Source organism: Anopheles cruzii, chromosome X, assembly GCF_943734635.1.
Source record: "Anopheles cruzii chromosome X, idAnoCruzAS_RS32_06, whole genome shotgun sequence".
Lineage (NCBI taxonomy): Eukaryota > Metazoa > Arthropoda > Insecta > Diptera > Culicidae > Anopheles > Anopheles cruzii.
This window is the reverse complement of record NC_069143.1, coordinates 10267200-10281830: the sequence shown is the minus strand read 5'-3', so window position 1 is coordinate 10281830 and position 14631 is coordinate 10267200. Positions and strand designations below refer to the sequence as shown.

General features: G+C 39.6%; 4 protein-coding genes across 5 annotated transcripts; 1 reads left to right on the top strand and 3 right to left on the bottom strand.

Annotated features, from left to right (window-relative positions):
- Positions 1 to 1335: 1335 nt before the first annotated feature.
- LOC128273846 (UNC93-like protein MFSD11) lies at positions 1336 to 4940 on the bottom strand. Of its 2 annotated transcripts, XM_053011904.1 has the most exons (6): positions 4774 to 4940; positions 3243 to 3412; positions 2652 to 2828; positions 2332 to 2600; positions 1811 to 2247; positions 1336 to 1730 (listed from the first exon to the last, which is right to left on the bottom strand). In XM_053011904.1, exons 1-6 carry the CDS (start codon positions 4861 to 4863, stop codon positions 1566 to 1568), a joined length of 1308 nt encoding a protein of 435 aa, XP_052867864.1. In that variant the 5' UTR covers positions 4864 to 4940; the 3' UTR covers positions 1336 to 1565. The 2 variants fall into 2 exon arrangements, with proteins under 2 accessions (XP_052867864.1, XP_052867872.1); XM_053011912.1 differs by lacking the exons at positions 1336 to 1730; positions 1811 to 2247 and having other exon boundaries at positions 2367 to 2499.
- A 547-nt stretch (positions 4941 to 5487) lies between these two features.
- LOC128278782 (dual specificity mitogen-activated protein kinase kinase 6) lies at positions 5488 to 6747 on the bottom strand. Its single transcript, XM_053017514.1, has 2 exons — positions 6071 to 6747; positions 5488 to 5998 (listed from the first exon to the last, which is right to left on the bottom strand). Exons 1-2 carry the CDS (start codon positions 6714 to 6716, stop codon positions 5523 to 5525), a joined length of 1122 nt encoding a protein of 373 aa, XP_052873474.1. The 5' UTR covers positions 6717 to 6747; the 3' UTR covers positions 5488 to 5522.
- A 2340-nt stretch (positions 6748 to 9087) lies between these two features.
- On the top strand, positions 9088 to 12400 carry LOC128271333 (pancreatic triacylglycerol lipase). Its single transcript, XM_053008808.1, has 5 exons — positions 9088 to 9220; positions 9300 to 9878; positions 9942 to 10185; positions 10361 to 10850; positions 10924 to 12400. The coding sequence occupies exons 2-5, from the start codon at positions 9376 to 9378 to the stop codon at positions 12225 to 12227; spliced, it is 2541 nt and encodes an 846-aa protein (XP_052864768.1). The 5' UTR covers positions 9088 to 9220; positions 9300 to 9375; the 3' UTR covers positions 12228 to 12400.
- On the bottom strand, positions 11673 to 14631 carry LOC128271347 (proteasome activator complex subunit 3). The gene is made up of 3 exons (XM_053008834.1): positions 14373 to 14631; positions 14021 to 14289; positions 11673 to 13220 (listed from the first exon to the last, which is right to left on the bottom strand). Exons 2-3 carry the CDS (start codon positions 14243 to 14245, stop codon positions 12627 to 12629), a joined length of 819 nt encoding a protein of 272 aa, XP_052864794.1. The 5' UTR covers positions 14246 to 14289; positions 14373 to 14631; the 3' UTR covers positions 11673 to 12626.

Below are 14631 nucleotides of genomic sequence, written 5' to 3'. Positions count from 1 at the left end.
GTACGTTATATATAACGTACTCCTGGTGATTTTTCCCATATAATCTACGATAGAAAAGGATCAATTACTTTATCTACTTGAACAAACTTATATACACATACTTTTAATAACACAAAAAATCAATACAGATAGGCATGGGATAAAATTGTACAAGATCTAATATTATTCGTAAAATATATTGACATGTTCAGAAGCTGATGCTCTTAACCTGTGATGAACTATGGACCTTGAATGCTTAAAAAGATTCATACCATTTAATACAGCAATGACATGATGACCTTCGACATTAAATTTTTCTGAACAGCATTCATAGCAACAGGTGAGCACGAACCTGGTACCTTACCCGAACTTCAAACGATTGCTAGCTGTCGACAGTAGTGGAGTGAAATTACGTCCGCTAAGCGACATCTTTAACACGCTGAAATGGTTTCGATTTTCAAAATGGTGAGACTTGCATATAATATATTAACAATAAATAACACTTAAATAGTAGTGTAATTGCGCCTTAAGTGCATAAACAGGGCCAAGTTCAAACATCCGGATTCAAAAACAAGATCATTAGTTTTATGTGTATGTATGCTTAGTGCCACATGTTAAATCATATGAATTGCTTGCGGTTTATAAAGTACAAAAAAAATGTCTACACATTTCCTGTTCCTCAATCGAAATCGAAGCATACAATCAAAGATCAAAAAGTTATGTATTCCTTAATTTTTCGCGATCAGAGTATTACAGCATATTATGTATTGCAAGTGTTCCAAATTCGAAAACAGTGATTTAAACGTACAAACCAAAAAATGCGTGTGTTGGTAATTACATTTCACTGCAGTTGACTATGATATAGTGTGGTAAATATCGTGTGCTCTTGTTCATCTCACATACCACAAGGCACAAGAATGTGTATATGTACATACGCATGGCACGCAAGGCCAACCGGATTTAATCTACTATGCTTCTTTGGAGTCTTGGCGTTTTATAAATGTATTCAAAAGTGATCCGGCGGTTACATTCTTAATACGGCTCTGCACGTTCTAATGATAATAAACAATAAATAAATACGGCAGTTACGTTGCTACCATTATTATTTTAGGATTTGACTGGCATAGCATACATGGCAATCGTGACCTTCATAATGCTAAGAACTGTTTTCTTTGGGTTACCTGTGTCACACTGTGCTGCGCTTCCAACTTCTGTAGGTAAGTTTGCCAAAGATGTGTTCATCAAATATGGCTTTTACAAACACTTTCATTTGTCATATGGTAAATTATTAAATTCTCAGTTACAAATCATAGACATCAGAAACTTAGTTTATTATTGAACAGAACATGTAACTATTATGCAATTATACTTTGAATCACATTTTGACACACTGCTTTAATGTATACACTTTTCTAGGAGATAGTCCAGTATATTTTGGAGGTATTGTTCATGCTAATGGACGTTTTGGAAAACAAATTCACCATTATACAAACTCCGAATCGCAGCACGACAAGGGTAAATAGACATTTTTAGGCATTCAAATGCTATTTTTTACAGCAAGTGCTTGGACAGACGACATATGTGCGCTATTTTTCGCGATTTGTTTCACTTTCTGCTTGATGCTTCTTTACAGAGAATTCCACTAGACAAAACGTCACGGTACCAATTATACCTACAACAACCAAAATCAAAAGTTGAACATGGAGCCCAAAATGCAATGAATATACAAAACTAGCAGCAGCAGCAACCGACTGCAAAGAAAGTAGAAGTTATTTTATCGATTTTGTCTTTGGAAATATACATTAGGTTTTCATTCATTCATTCAACTTACCTGTGTAAATTTAAAAATCGAGAAAGCCTCAGCAGGTTGTTTATTAAATACACCGCCCAGCATTGAATAGCATTGTGTATTAAAGCAGGCATCGCCCCATCCTAGCAGAAATGAACACAACATTGCAACGATGCTATTCGGTGGTTTAATGTAGGATACTTCGTCGGTGTTGCCAAATGGAGCGACGTTAGGAAGATTGATGTATATCAGGAAGTAAGATACCAAATGTATCACTACGCCGACTATTACCACAGGATCACGACCGTACCGGGCAGTAATCTTTGAACCAAGCAAGCCAAACGCAACACCGCCAAGGACTTCACCGATTCCAATAAATACACCATTTAAGCCAACAAGCTGTTTTGCTGATGTTCCAATAGCATTTGTGAAGCCAATGCTTGATCCATAGACGCCACTGAAGAATGACAAGGAAAGACCTGAATATTTTTGTGAATAAAATAACGTGTAACATGTGAGAAAATGCGAAACATAAGTTATTTGAAGGAAATTTTATAATTTACCTGTGTAGACAAAGGTGATGCTTAGCAGCATCATTCTCTTCGTTTTGAATAGCCTTATCGCATTTATAAAAGCTTCTTTTGGTCGAACGGCTTGTGTGAGCTCAATAGGAGCGTTATGATCAGTTGCAGGATGCCGGAGGCACGCAAGCATAATCGTTCCTAAGATGCCTACAACAATCAACACCGAAAAAACGATAGTACGTGTTTCCTCGTCAATGTGCGTTTTCCCCTGGAATGTAAAAAACACCAGCAAATTTCCGAAAAACATGCTGGTTTCCTTTTATCGTAAGTACACGAACGTTATATTAAGCACAACACACCTCATTTGAAGCAACGCCCAAAAAACTCCAGAATTCCTAGATATTGTTTCGTTATTGCTGCATTGTGATAGGTACATGCCTTGACCGGTCCATATGAGTGCTGCTCCCGCGCCAAGAACAACACTTGACGCGTAAAGAAGCGCGACATGAGGAAAGAAGAAACACGCTATGAAGAGACTGAAAAAGTAATACATATTATTTACTTTATTTTATCATTCATTTCCTGTTCCGGTCAAAACCCTCTATAATGTAATACACAAAATATTATCCGGGGAACCTGGGAATAGCCAAGGGGTACGGTAACATGGCATGTGTAACGTCTCGATCCAGGTCTCGAATAAAAATAAGTAGTATTATGAACATTCCTGGTGACTCTATAATAATTTATAATAATCGTGTTTGATTGATTCATTTTATCTAATTTTTTTAACCTATAAACTGCCTAAAACGGCATGATTAATATATGTATGCAGATCACGAATCCTGAGGCCCGTTCTAGTTTTATAATCTCTTTTCCCAATGCATAAACACATACGTTGAAGTAAGTACGATGTTACAACTATTAATATAATCTAATATATTGACTCTTACCAGTAAGTGATAGCGCCGACGATCATAGCTAATCGAGGTCCGATTGCTGAGAGTGTTGACGGAGTGACCCAGTTTGATAAAGAAAGTGCAGCATAGATAATGGCTAGGCTTGTATATCCATCGCCAGAAAAGGTAGGTACATCTGTCTTAATACTATCTATTATCGTTTGCTAAAACGTTGCATAAAATAGAAATGAGATTAATGATAGAACATTTTTTTATTTATCCACACAAACGAAATCTGGATGCGCTCCTACATCAGAAATCGCTTAGACATGACGATAGCCGTTAAAAATTAGGCCTTTGATTAATAAAGCTTGTTTTTCTGTTTATTTTAGCTTTTATGGCCATACGATAGAAAACGGGAACAAGTTGAAGTAGGTACTGGAACCGAACTAGTGACCCACTGTGGACTGTTTTGATGTGATTTTTCGGTTTCAATTACACTACTAAGATTGAAATTACAGTATAGCCTATAACAGCCGTTTGAATTATGAATATGTCAAACTCATCTTTCGTATACTCATGCATATGAATGAGCCTTACTGCCATGACCCATTTAACATGCAAAAACAACCTAGTATTTATTTATCCTTGAACGAGAGCGCCTACGAAATCGTTTTCGCATAGGTTCTGTCTTACAAGCGCCAATGTGCCAACTAATTTCGACTCAAACGATTAAATAACCAAAAAAAATATGCATTGCAATCCAAAACCATATTTATCGAACGCCCAAATTGTCCAAGTTATTATCAATCGCGTTCTTAGATGCTTTATCAGGGTATACTTATATAGGTTCATTTATTTGCAACTAAGAAATTAGAGTTTGTTTAAATAAAAGCACTGAATTTCCATCCGAAAAACAGCTTGAATTACCGGTAAAACGTTTTTTAAATTGCATTAGCAACATGCGAGCAACATTTGACACCCAATGTACAACAGAGACAAGAAGACGTGCTCGCTTGTATTGCTTTAACCAGTTGCACGTAAAATAAAGACAAATTTACTTTAAAAAAAAACGTAGTTAACGTAGCCGAATAAAGACGTAAGTGATTGATCAGTGATCTTTTTTGCATCTTTTATTACTCAGGAACCAATGTGCAACTAAATTCCGTTCAGATTCCATACTTATAACCGGCAAATACTCAATTTCAAGTACCTAAAGATAAAGTTGATGAGATGAAACTCTCTTTGATGAACATTTTCTTTTAAAAGCGTATTGATGGGCATGTTTTTACATTGTCGCACATATGATGATACTAAGATGTAGTTAAATTTTAAGCAAATACATTATAGTTAGAACGTTAAGAAAAAACTCGGTAAAGCAACCAAAAATAAATTCAATGGATCTTGAAATCGCAACTTGAAATGTAAATTAAAACCCAAGGTACACGAACGAAAGTTTGCTTGGATGTGGAACTTTTGCTTGTTGTCCGTTGTCTGTTGGTATCTTAACAAAGTATTTTATTGGTGCTTTGTTCACCAATTTCTTTGGCCAAGCAAATTGTTTTCCTGTAAAAGTCCGACTTACCTCAATGTTTCCGAGAGTTTGAAAAGAAGTAAAGATAAGCATGAACCCGCATCCCAATATGAACACGTTAACAACATTCTGGAGCACCATCGCAGCTGCGGGCAAAACACTTTCAAACAGTAACACTCTAAAATGATAACGACTTGGCACAAAGCGTCCGCAGTCGTCAGCAGTGAAACTACGAATGAAAGTGAGGTAAATAGGCGGATTAGTCAACAGAGCCCCTTTCTCTTTTACCAATACCACTGTGCATCGCTGGCACACACACTGAACACACATTGTTTGTGGGGTGTACGTTTATGCATTAAGAATCTAGAAATCAGGTTTGCCCGGTGCCCGCAGAGTTAGCAGTTAGCGGCCGGCAATGAAATCATTACAAGTTTAATCGAAGGTTCGACTGACTTTTTCGTCTTTCGGATATGATTTTTAAGCACAACGTAGCATCAGCATTAAAGTAGCAATCAGGTGAACCAATCATTTTTAGAAACTGCTGCTATTACCTCTTCATGAGAAGCTGCATTGACAACGAAACACTGCTCCAACATTTGGTGTCCAGTAATCAATCGGAAGCGGAATCGTACGACTGTAAGCTTCAAACTTCTTTATGCTCATGAACTCAACGATCCCGATCGATTTCGATTGTATTTCAAAAAAACGAATTTGTCATCTTTATGTTTAAAAAATACAAAGGCTGTTTATTAAAAGGCCGCTTCCTATTTTTATTTGTATCTTCAGATTGTAAAATTACATTACTCCGGAAGGCTCACGCTTTCCTCAGCAATTGCATCACGTTCATCCAGTATCGTGCAAATGTACTGGGCCATATCACTTGTTTCAGATTTTGCATCATCGTCGTGGCGCTTCATAAATTCCATTGCAAGAAGCTGTTCATAGTTGGCACGTTGTTGATAATGTTTCTTCAAACAGTTATCGATAAAGGCATGAAAATCTGAAGTAAACTCTTCGCCTCCCGCAGCAGCAACTTTCGGCAATCTGGGGGGTTCATCTGTAACGACTTGTTTCAGCTGCTCGAACGGCGTTCGCCAAGCGGAATACGGAAAACGTCCAGTGGCGATCTCCACCATTGTTATACCTAACGACCAAACATCGGATTTAATATCATATCCTGCCGTTCGGCTACAGCTTGCTGGGTCGATTCTTTCCGGAGCCATATATGGTTTGCAACCCGCGTCAATTGTTTTCGCTACAGAGTCAACGAGGTACCCTGTATGTTGAAAATTATGTAAATATGTTTACCATATACTCAGCCAGAGCACAACAAATGATGAGCACTTACCAGATATTCCAAAGTCACACATTTTTACTTGACCGTAGCGATTCATGAGTACATTTGATGGCTTCACATCGCGATGGATTACACGAAGTTCAGTGTGTAAATAGTGCAACGCGCGGACTATTGCAAGCGCAATACGTCCCAGAATGCGTTCCGGGATGGTGCGTCCTGGTCGTTTATACACTATAGGATAAAACTTATCTACACTAGTGTCCATAACTTCCATGCAAATCCAAACGTCGCCTTCACGGAACAATGCTCCATAGAACTGTACGGTGTGTCGGCAGTCACTGGCCCTCATAGATACGTCCAAATCCATTAGCAATCTCTTCTGTTCCTGAGACTGAACGCTGCCGGCTCCACCAGCTACCCCCAGGCCACTCGTTACTGTGATACGTTTAACAGCCATTACCGTGCCGGATGGTTGATGCAACATTTTCTCGACAATGCCATATGCTCCTCGACCTAGATCAGCTAGCTTTCGAAGGTGATCCGCTTCCACTACGAATGATCGCTCGCCTACGGTCAGTGTCCCTCTTTTATCCAAATTTCTCGGGGTTGAGCCTTCTGAGCTGTCTGGCGCATTGTTACTTGTGCCTGCTCCATCAAGCTTCACTTTTAAACCCGGTTTTACCCTCCGGGAGGACATGATGTCGGAAGAAACCGTAAACCCAACCGAAGCACAGAGCTCTATTGATAAAAATGCAGCAATACTAAGCTGTCAATTACACACACAAAAACTAGACGTAGCGACTCTTCAAAAGAGATCTGCGAACAGAATTTCTTGGTGGATTGAGTTTTGTTTTTACTCTTACTACTATGCTGTAACTGCAGCGTAACTTCGAAATTCGTCACAACCACCCTCTAGTACAAGAAACCGTAACGCAAAATGCTGTATAACGAAACCTACTTCGCTCTGAACGTTTGAATACTCCTTTCTGATTAGGGTACCATATTCTACAACATAAAAATGCTTTCAACCAATCAGAGAACAGTTTTTATTGCTACCATATGCCTCAAGTCGTTCGCTTAAAACCGCACACCGAAACTTTTTTTCAATATAATGGTCGACAAAAAGCATGGATGCACCAACCGCCACAATATATCACCGATCGAAACAGATTTTACATTTTGACAGCGTTATATTATAAACGTGTTTTTGACGAACAGAGCAGACACGGCTAGGTGTCGGCAGAATTTTATATTATCAAACCGCAAGATGCCAAGGCAGCTATCTTCAATTTTAACAAATCAACGAATTTTACGCACATATTGAGATAAAATCGTCTCAATTTACGTTTGAACACATTTTACGTTTGAAATAGATGTTCATTCGCCAAAGAAAAACAACCCTCTCTCTGGAACTCGTCGGTTTACTGCTCAACAATACCATGACTATAATAGCCACCACCGATCCCCACAGGAAAAACTATCTATGTGCGGAAATCGGAAAAACTTTTCACTATATTCTAAACGTTTGATTCAAATTTTGTTCGAAGGAAATATTTCAATTTTGAAATGTATTTTCGATATTCTTCTCGAGTTGACTTTGGCATTGGGTTTTGACAGTACTAACCCTGAATGTGCCAAGCGTTTTTGTCATGGGGGGGGGCTTAACGAAATCTTAACGAAATCTTACCGACTATAGCGCAACAGTTCGAATGGCAAATAAATTTCGAAAAAACTGAGAACAGATACACGTACAGCGATCCGATAGGCAAAGATATGAAATATCGAAAACTGGCTATAAAGAGATGTTGTTACACCGAAGGGAAAGTCATAATTTGTGTCTGTTATACGGAAGATTGAAAGTATGTCATATTTCTCGAAATGGGCGTGTGCAAAGTTTATCATAGGAGTACAAATATTTTCAAATCAATTTGTCCACGTGTAACTTTCCTGTCTGGCACTGTAAAAACTCGCACGTTAATATTTTACAGGCATCAATTAAATAGTCATATAAGCAAAATAGCCTTGCTTAGTGCCATGGTCAGTGCTTTTCTGTTAAGTTTAAACTATTGATACGTTCCGAAAGCTTTTCAATTTATTTTGCATTGACGGTTCGCAATGGATGTACTTTATCCAGCTTAACTTTCCTAGAATAGTATGTATACACAATAACATGACATTCAGTACACATAAAGACCACTATATATGTGTATTCTAAGTAATGATCCACCAATGCTTATTCGAAAGTTCTTGGTTCTTTTCAAATCACCGTTGTCGAGAAAAAGTACATACGTAGCCTCTGTTGTGCTTTTATGCAACTTTCCTTGACAAGCTTTGACAAGCACATCGTGGTCTCGCTCGCACCAAATGGATTTTATGTAGTCCAGGCATAGCCAAAAATGCCTTAGCCTAGGTTAAACAGGAGTGGGAGTGAATGAAAAATACCTTTGTGTTTCCCCCGTCCAGGTATTTTAGTTTGGATATGGCACTTCAGTGCTACTGTTGTGTTAAGTGAAAGCTCGTACATGTTAGCTGTTTTTTTTTTAGCTCAGTGATTTGTATTGTCACACGTTTTTTGTTTTTATTTTAAGTGAACGATCAGGCTTTGCTTTAAAAAAAATCAAGTAGTTGTCTTTCGCAAATCTACACAAGATTTAAAATGATATATGGTATATCTAATTGATATTTTTTATGTTGAAATACTTTAGGAGCGAGCATTTAGCTTTAGATGCAATGCCTGAACCAGTTCGAAGTACATTTAGTATTTAACACGTTTGTACAAGCTTTCATCGCGTTCAAAGAAAATTGGCAGTTTGAAAACAAAGCAGTCACCTTAAGTGTAGTGAAATGCGAACCAAAGTGTATTTAGTAAGGGTCTTAGAAAAACACAAACAGTTATGTTGACCTACAATATAGCGAACTACACACAGAATCCGGTTTCCTAGTTTACGGCAGGTTTACTTAAGATATGCTAAAAAGACATTTTATTGAAAAGTGCATCATCATCCATGAAGTGTAGCAAACATAGCAAGACAGGCCAAAGCTCTCAAAACAAGTTGGTTAATCACACTGCCAAACTGAGCAAATGTAAAATCTTAATAGATGCTTGAGCGGGACTAATGACGATATTATCAGTGTATAACTAATCAGCTTCTCCAGAATCTTGTTTAAACCTATTGTTTACCTGTACTTCACATTATAATGGTAATCATGAACAACAACAACAAAGCACCCGTTAATCATGCCTGCTAAATGAGCTTATTTCTCGTTTCATGCGCTTCAGTGATCTGATTGTTATATTTTTCAAATTATTGGAGTCCACTACAATCAAACGAAATCAACAGTTATATGCTCCAACTATGTTGCTACAAATCCTCTTTCACATGGCATTGCTGATCACTCTAGTGATTGCTCACTTGGAGAGCCAACCCGAAACGTTTCGAAAAGATGCACATAAACCTGTGACGACCGTATCACAAATTTTGCCGCCAACATATAGAACACTATCACAGCGCATGACCAATCTGGATGTCGTGGAGTTGACAAGGGAACGCGAGCAGGTACTAGCAGCTCAGCAATCAATTGCCGAATGGCGCAAAAGTTTGAAGCACGCAAACAAGAACGATCACCATTCCCGGCGGAAAAAACGGGCCGATCGCAAGGTTGCTGAAACGGAAGAATCTCATCATACCGATAAAAATAATGCTACAACAAATGGAGAGGATCCAGACTATCTGGAATCGTCGGTGGTATGCTACGGGGTATTGGGATGCTTTCACGAAACGGACCATCTACCAGAAATGCTACCGTCGTCTCCAGCAGAAGTAAATACGCGATTTTTAGTGTACACCACTACACACCGGTATGGAAATGTGATAGTCAATGCTAGGGTAGGGTTTTCCATTTTCTATTCGATTTATTGCAGGAGTGAAAAACCATTGATCGAGTTTTCATACGAAGAATTGGTTGACGCAGGTTTTGGAACTGGCCAATGGAATAATGCAACCAACGAAACTAGGACTATGCCCGCAGATAATAATAAGTCGTCTGCTTTACTGAAAACATTCGGAGATTTGACTAACCGATCCGTACGTGTTATCGTACATGGCTTTGGATCTAACTGTGGCCTTGTGTGGATCTACGAGATGCGTACTGCTCTAATGGCTGTGGTTAGTAAAACTATTTTATTTATTTCATTCTCTCATAGGTTACAGGTTGTCTTATGTTAAATTTTAAACTATCAAACATATAAATTAGATTATTTAAAATTTTCCATTTTATGAAATATGCTAACATTTATCGAAACGCAATCTAAAGTAGATGCAACTACTTCAATCTTCGCAGGAAAATTGTACAGTGATATGCGTCGACTGGGAAAATGGTGCAAAGCTACCGAATTACGTCCGCGCTGCTGCCAATACGCGGCTTGTCGGCAGACAATTGGCACTGCTGTTGCGCCTTCTTCGTACGCACAATCGCCTCCAACCTGCACGGGTGCATTTGATCGGCTTCAGTCTGGGATCACACGTAGCAGGTTTTGCCGGGTTCGAGTTTTCCAACCTTGCCGAAACGACGAGCGCCGTCGATAGCATCTGGCGCATAACTGGATTGGACCCGGCTGGGCCTCTATTTGAAGCACAACCGCCCGAGGTGCGCCTCGATGCCGGAGATGCTCAGTTTGTGGACGTCATTCATTCGAACGGTGAAAATCTCATTCTGGGTGGCCTTGGATCATGGCAGCCTATGGGCACCGTCGATTATTATCCTAATGGAGGTCGCGTTCAACATGGATGCACTAATTTGTTTGTCGGCGCCGTCACCGATATTATCTGGGGTACGCTATTTAATATTCCGTTAAATGAGATTTCAAAAGTTTATTTAAAAAACCATTTCATCATTTGTTGCAGCGCCACCTACCACCGTTGAAGGCCGTTCGTTGTGTAACCATCGTCGAGCATACAAATTTTTTATCGATTCTGTTGCCCCAAGATGTCATTTCCCCGCATTTCCCTGTGAAAGTTATGACCAGTTCGCCGCAGGTGAATGCTTCGATTGTAGCGGCGCCAGCAAAAATGTAAATTCTGCCTGCGGTCATATGGGCTATTATGCAACAAACCGCGACGTTGGTGGCCATGGTCAACTATACCTGCGCACAAGGGACGAGGAGCCGTACTGTGCCAATCAGTTTCGACTGCGACTGCGTAACGCTCCCGATGAGCTACCTCTACGTACGGTGGGTCGTTTTGAACTTACACTGGAAGGAGGTGACAGTGGGAATGGTGTCGACGATGGCAGTGCAGTTCCAGTATTAACATTCAACGAAACATTCCATTTGGATGAAACTCGCGAGGATAGGGAATTCCATGCTGGTCAATGGTTGACGACCATCCTGGTTCCCCATCCGGCACTAGGACGTCGGCCGCGTGCTTTGACTATAACGTATCGACCATACCGCGGAGGATGGTGGCAGAGGTCTAGTGTGGGAAAGCAACTATGGCGGATAGGACCCATTTTATTAACGGCGGACAATCAGAAGGTCTACGGATCATGTGGAATTTTGACGCTTCAAGCGGATGTTCCAGTGCGCGTCGAGCTGGCTCCCATACTGCGTGATACTCTGCATAGCGATGCAGAGGAATGTTTTGAGGATGTTAAAGCAGGCCCAAATACTTTAGATGATGTGGTCAAACCTGATAATGAATATCTTTCCTGGACCCCGGTAGCAATTAGTATACCTCGCCATACACACACTAACGAGAAACGGTCGTTTTCTGATACCGTGGACACAGATATTATTCCTTTGGATAAACCATTTGAGGACACTGAAAAAAATTCCATGACATTGCCAACGGCGCAAACCGTGCAGCTTTTCCCGTCGCGTTTAGTATCATTTTTTGAACGTGCTGAAAGATATGCGCGGCGCACGTGGGACGCCCTATTCAACGAGAATGTAACGTTATCGACTGAAACGGAAGTCGGATCGGTGTCTACCGAATATAGCAACATGGAGTCAGACACCGAGAGAAACGCGAGTGTCGACAAAACTGACGACATAAGAATAGCGTTACCCACATTTAAACCGATTACGATGCCCGTCGAAAGCTCGGTCGGCAGTGGGAGAAAACATTATACCAGGTTTATTCCGCTAGTGTACGAATCAACTAAAATTCCGGCATCGAACAACAAAACCGAACATGCTGACAGACCATGATGTGATAGCATTTTTTATGCTTTAAGTCGTTATTCGCTCACTGCCCTGCAATTGTGAATTTTTACATTTATACAAGCAAAACAAAGATTCACTCAGAAGACAAGATGCGGTCGAACTATATACTACTTATGTTTTTGAAGAAAAATATGTTTGAAATAAATGATACGTTCTATCAATATTAAAATGACGTACAAGTATAATCCTTCCATACGAATACAAATCAATACAATTAAAGTCACCCACGGGTATCAATGCACATTTCTCCGGATTATTTTTAATCATGTTGTCCATCACGAACTCTATAAATGTAAACTGATAAATTGGTCTGATAATGCAAGTTTTTACTTCACTGTTAAATTCTTCTGCATTTCACTTTTTCTGCTTAATTATAGACCACATCTAGTACAGACTGTCGGCGTTAGACGAACGTGGCTTTTTAAGTTTTTCCATATTTTTAATGACGATATCGTGTAGTGAACAGTAACGGTTTCGTACTTCACTCAATACCAGCCAAAGACTGAGAAATTCCTTTTCATCAAGTTCAGCCACCGCTCGCCTGTAATCTTCAATGTGCGGATATTTAGCCACTTTTGAAACGACTTTGGCGCGAGATACAAAGTATCGCGAAATTTGATCAAAGAAAGCGGCTGCCTCGGTCTCTACTGATTGGATCTCTGCCAATGTATCTTCTTGAATTGATACCCCAAAATTATTACCATCCTCAATTTTGGGAATCATAAACGAAATCCACATTTTCAGCAAATTCGAATCCTCCACCAGAGCTCGAATAACTGGTTTAACGATGAGAATAAGTTCGCTGATGGGTTGGTTACAATCGACGCGTCCGGATGGTAAAGCATGAACTTTAGTGCCGTCACTTCCTCCTGAGAGCGGCGCAGATTCCAAACGCTGACGCTTGACTCGTTTTTCACCGTCATCAGTTCCAACACCATCTTCCACTACGATTGGCTCCGGGACTGGAATATTCAACTCCTGAAAAAGGAACAATAGAAACGCATTACATGATGTATGATACGGTGGCGAAAATAAAATATGAAATGCGTGTCAATGAAAGTGCTTTAAAAACATGAGTAGCATCAATTTTATTTGTATTCTCGGTACCGGACTCTCGTTGTAAAAGAAGGAAAACGCTGTAACCGGATTGGTTGAATCAGAAAGTCTACGTCTATATTGGTTGAATGTTTTTGTCGGTTCACGTTACTATTCAAAAGCTGCGATGGGTTGAAATCATTTCCACATTTGCCAAGGTGTAACACCTTTGTTTCCGGCTCATACAAAATAATCAGACAATTGCCAAAAACTTCGTACTATTTCTAAGAGTCTGTATAACAATTTGGCTACCGAAAAATTTCCGAGAACTCTAAACCTTTTGGGCTAGACTGAAAGGACTGAGAAATATCGCGCAGCCGGATGTGCTCGCCATCCCATTATCTTTGTGCGTTGCTGCCATATTGTAAATTAAAAAGTTCTAAGAAATTTTGCCCGTAGGTTACTGGTACTGTTATAAAACAACAGTACCAGTAGGGACTGCCTCCGGCTGTACGCCCAACAATCACCAAGCAAACTAATGCAGAGAAGCTATCGGGTCGACGACCGTGGAACCGGAGCACATTTTATTTAAAAAAAATAAAGAAACAAGAAAGAAAACCTAAATCTCATAAACACATTTAGTATTTCTGCTGAAACGTTTTCATCAGCATCATCGAAATAAAGTTATCTTTGGTACAGCATGATTCGATTAGCAATGAAGGTATCAATAATTTTTAACTTACCTGGTAAACATCGCAAAATTTTCTCTGAGCAAACTGCGGTGTCTCCAATAAAGTATTCAAACGGACAATACGCTCAGGAAATTCCTTCACAATCAGAGTTTCTGCGCGATTGATCAAATTGTCTTTATATTGCTGCACCTTGCGTGCATTGTCATCCGGGTTGGATGAGTTTGCCGAAGAAATTGTGGTGGCTGATGTTGTTGCTGTCGAAGTACTTTCGCTCATATTGAATCAAGATATTAGTTCAATGTGGCTAACAGCACGAACAGCTATAAGACAACAAAGAAATGTTTATATTTATTCCGTTATTAAACAGCATTATACTTAAATACTTTGACTCTGAACAACTCACCTTTTACTCTGTTGAAATATAACTAACTTCAAATGCGCGTCCTCTGCTAAATGTGCTGCGAAAAGCTTGTTTGCATTCACTGGATAGCTGGACTGAGCAAACCACGCAAAAGCAAGCGTATTTTAGTTGAAATAAGCACACGGGTTATGTGTGAGCAAATATCGCCGACAACCAGACCAAAAACACATTTGCAATAGCGACCACGTTGAGACAATCAAAGCTGAATATGTGAAACTTCCCGGCACCAAAGGTGCGTTCA

Coding starts and splice junctions, on each gene's coding strand:
- LOC128273846 (XM_053011904.1), bottom strand. CDS start 4,863: ATGGTGCTCCAGAATGTTGTTAACGTGTTCATATTGGGATGCGGGTTC. Junction 3,413..4,773: donor AAACTCTCGGAAACATTGAG/GTAAGTCGGACT, acceptor GCAACGTTTTAG/CAAACGATAATAGATAGTAT. Junction 1,731..1,810: donor CGATTTTTAAATTTACACAG/GTAAGTTGAATG, acceptor CTTTCTTTGCAG/TCGGTTGCTGCTGCTGCTAG.
- LOC128278782 (XM_053017514.1), bottom strand. CDS start 6,716: ATGTCCTCCCGGAGGGTAAAACCGGGTTTAAAAGTGAAGCTTGATGGA. Junction 5,999..6,070: donor GTGTGACTTTGGAATATCTG/GTAAGTGCTCAT, acceptor TTCAACATACAG/GGTACCTCGTTGACTCTGTA.
- LOC128271333 (XM_053008808.1), top strand. CDS start 9,376: ATGTTGCTACAAATCCTCTTTCACATGGCATTGCTGATCACTCTAGTG. Junction 9,879..9,941: donor GTGTACACCACTACACACCG/GTATGGAAATGT, acceptor GATTTATTGCAG/GAGTGAAAAACCATTGATCG. Junction 10,851..10,923: donor CGTCACCGATATTATCTGGG/GTACGCTATTTA, acceptor CATTTGTTGCAG/CGCCACCTACCACCGTTGAA.
- LOC128271347 (XM_053008834.1), bottom strand. CDS start 14,245: ATGAGCGAAAGTACTTCGACAGCAACAACATCAGCCACCACAATTTCT. Junction 13,221..14,020: donor AATTTTGCGATGTTTACCAG/GTAAGTTAAAAA, acceptor TTCCTTTTTCAG/GAGTTGAATATTCCAGTCCC.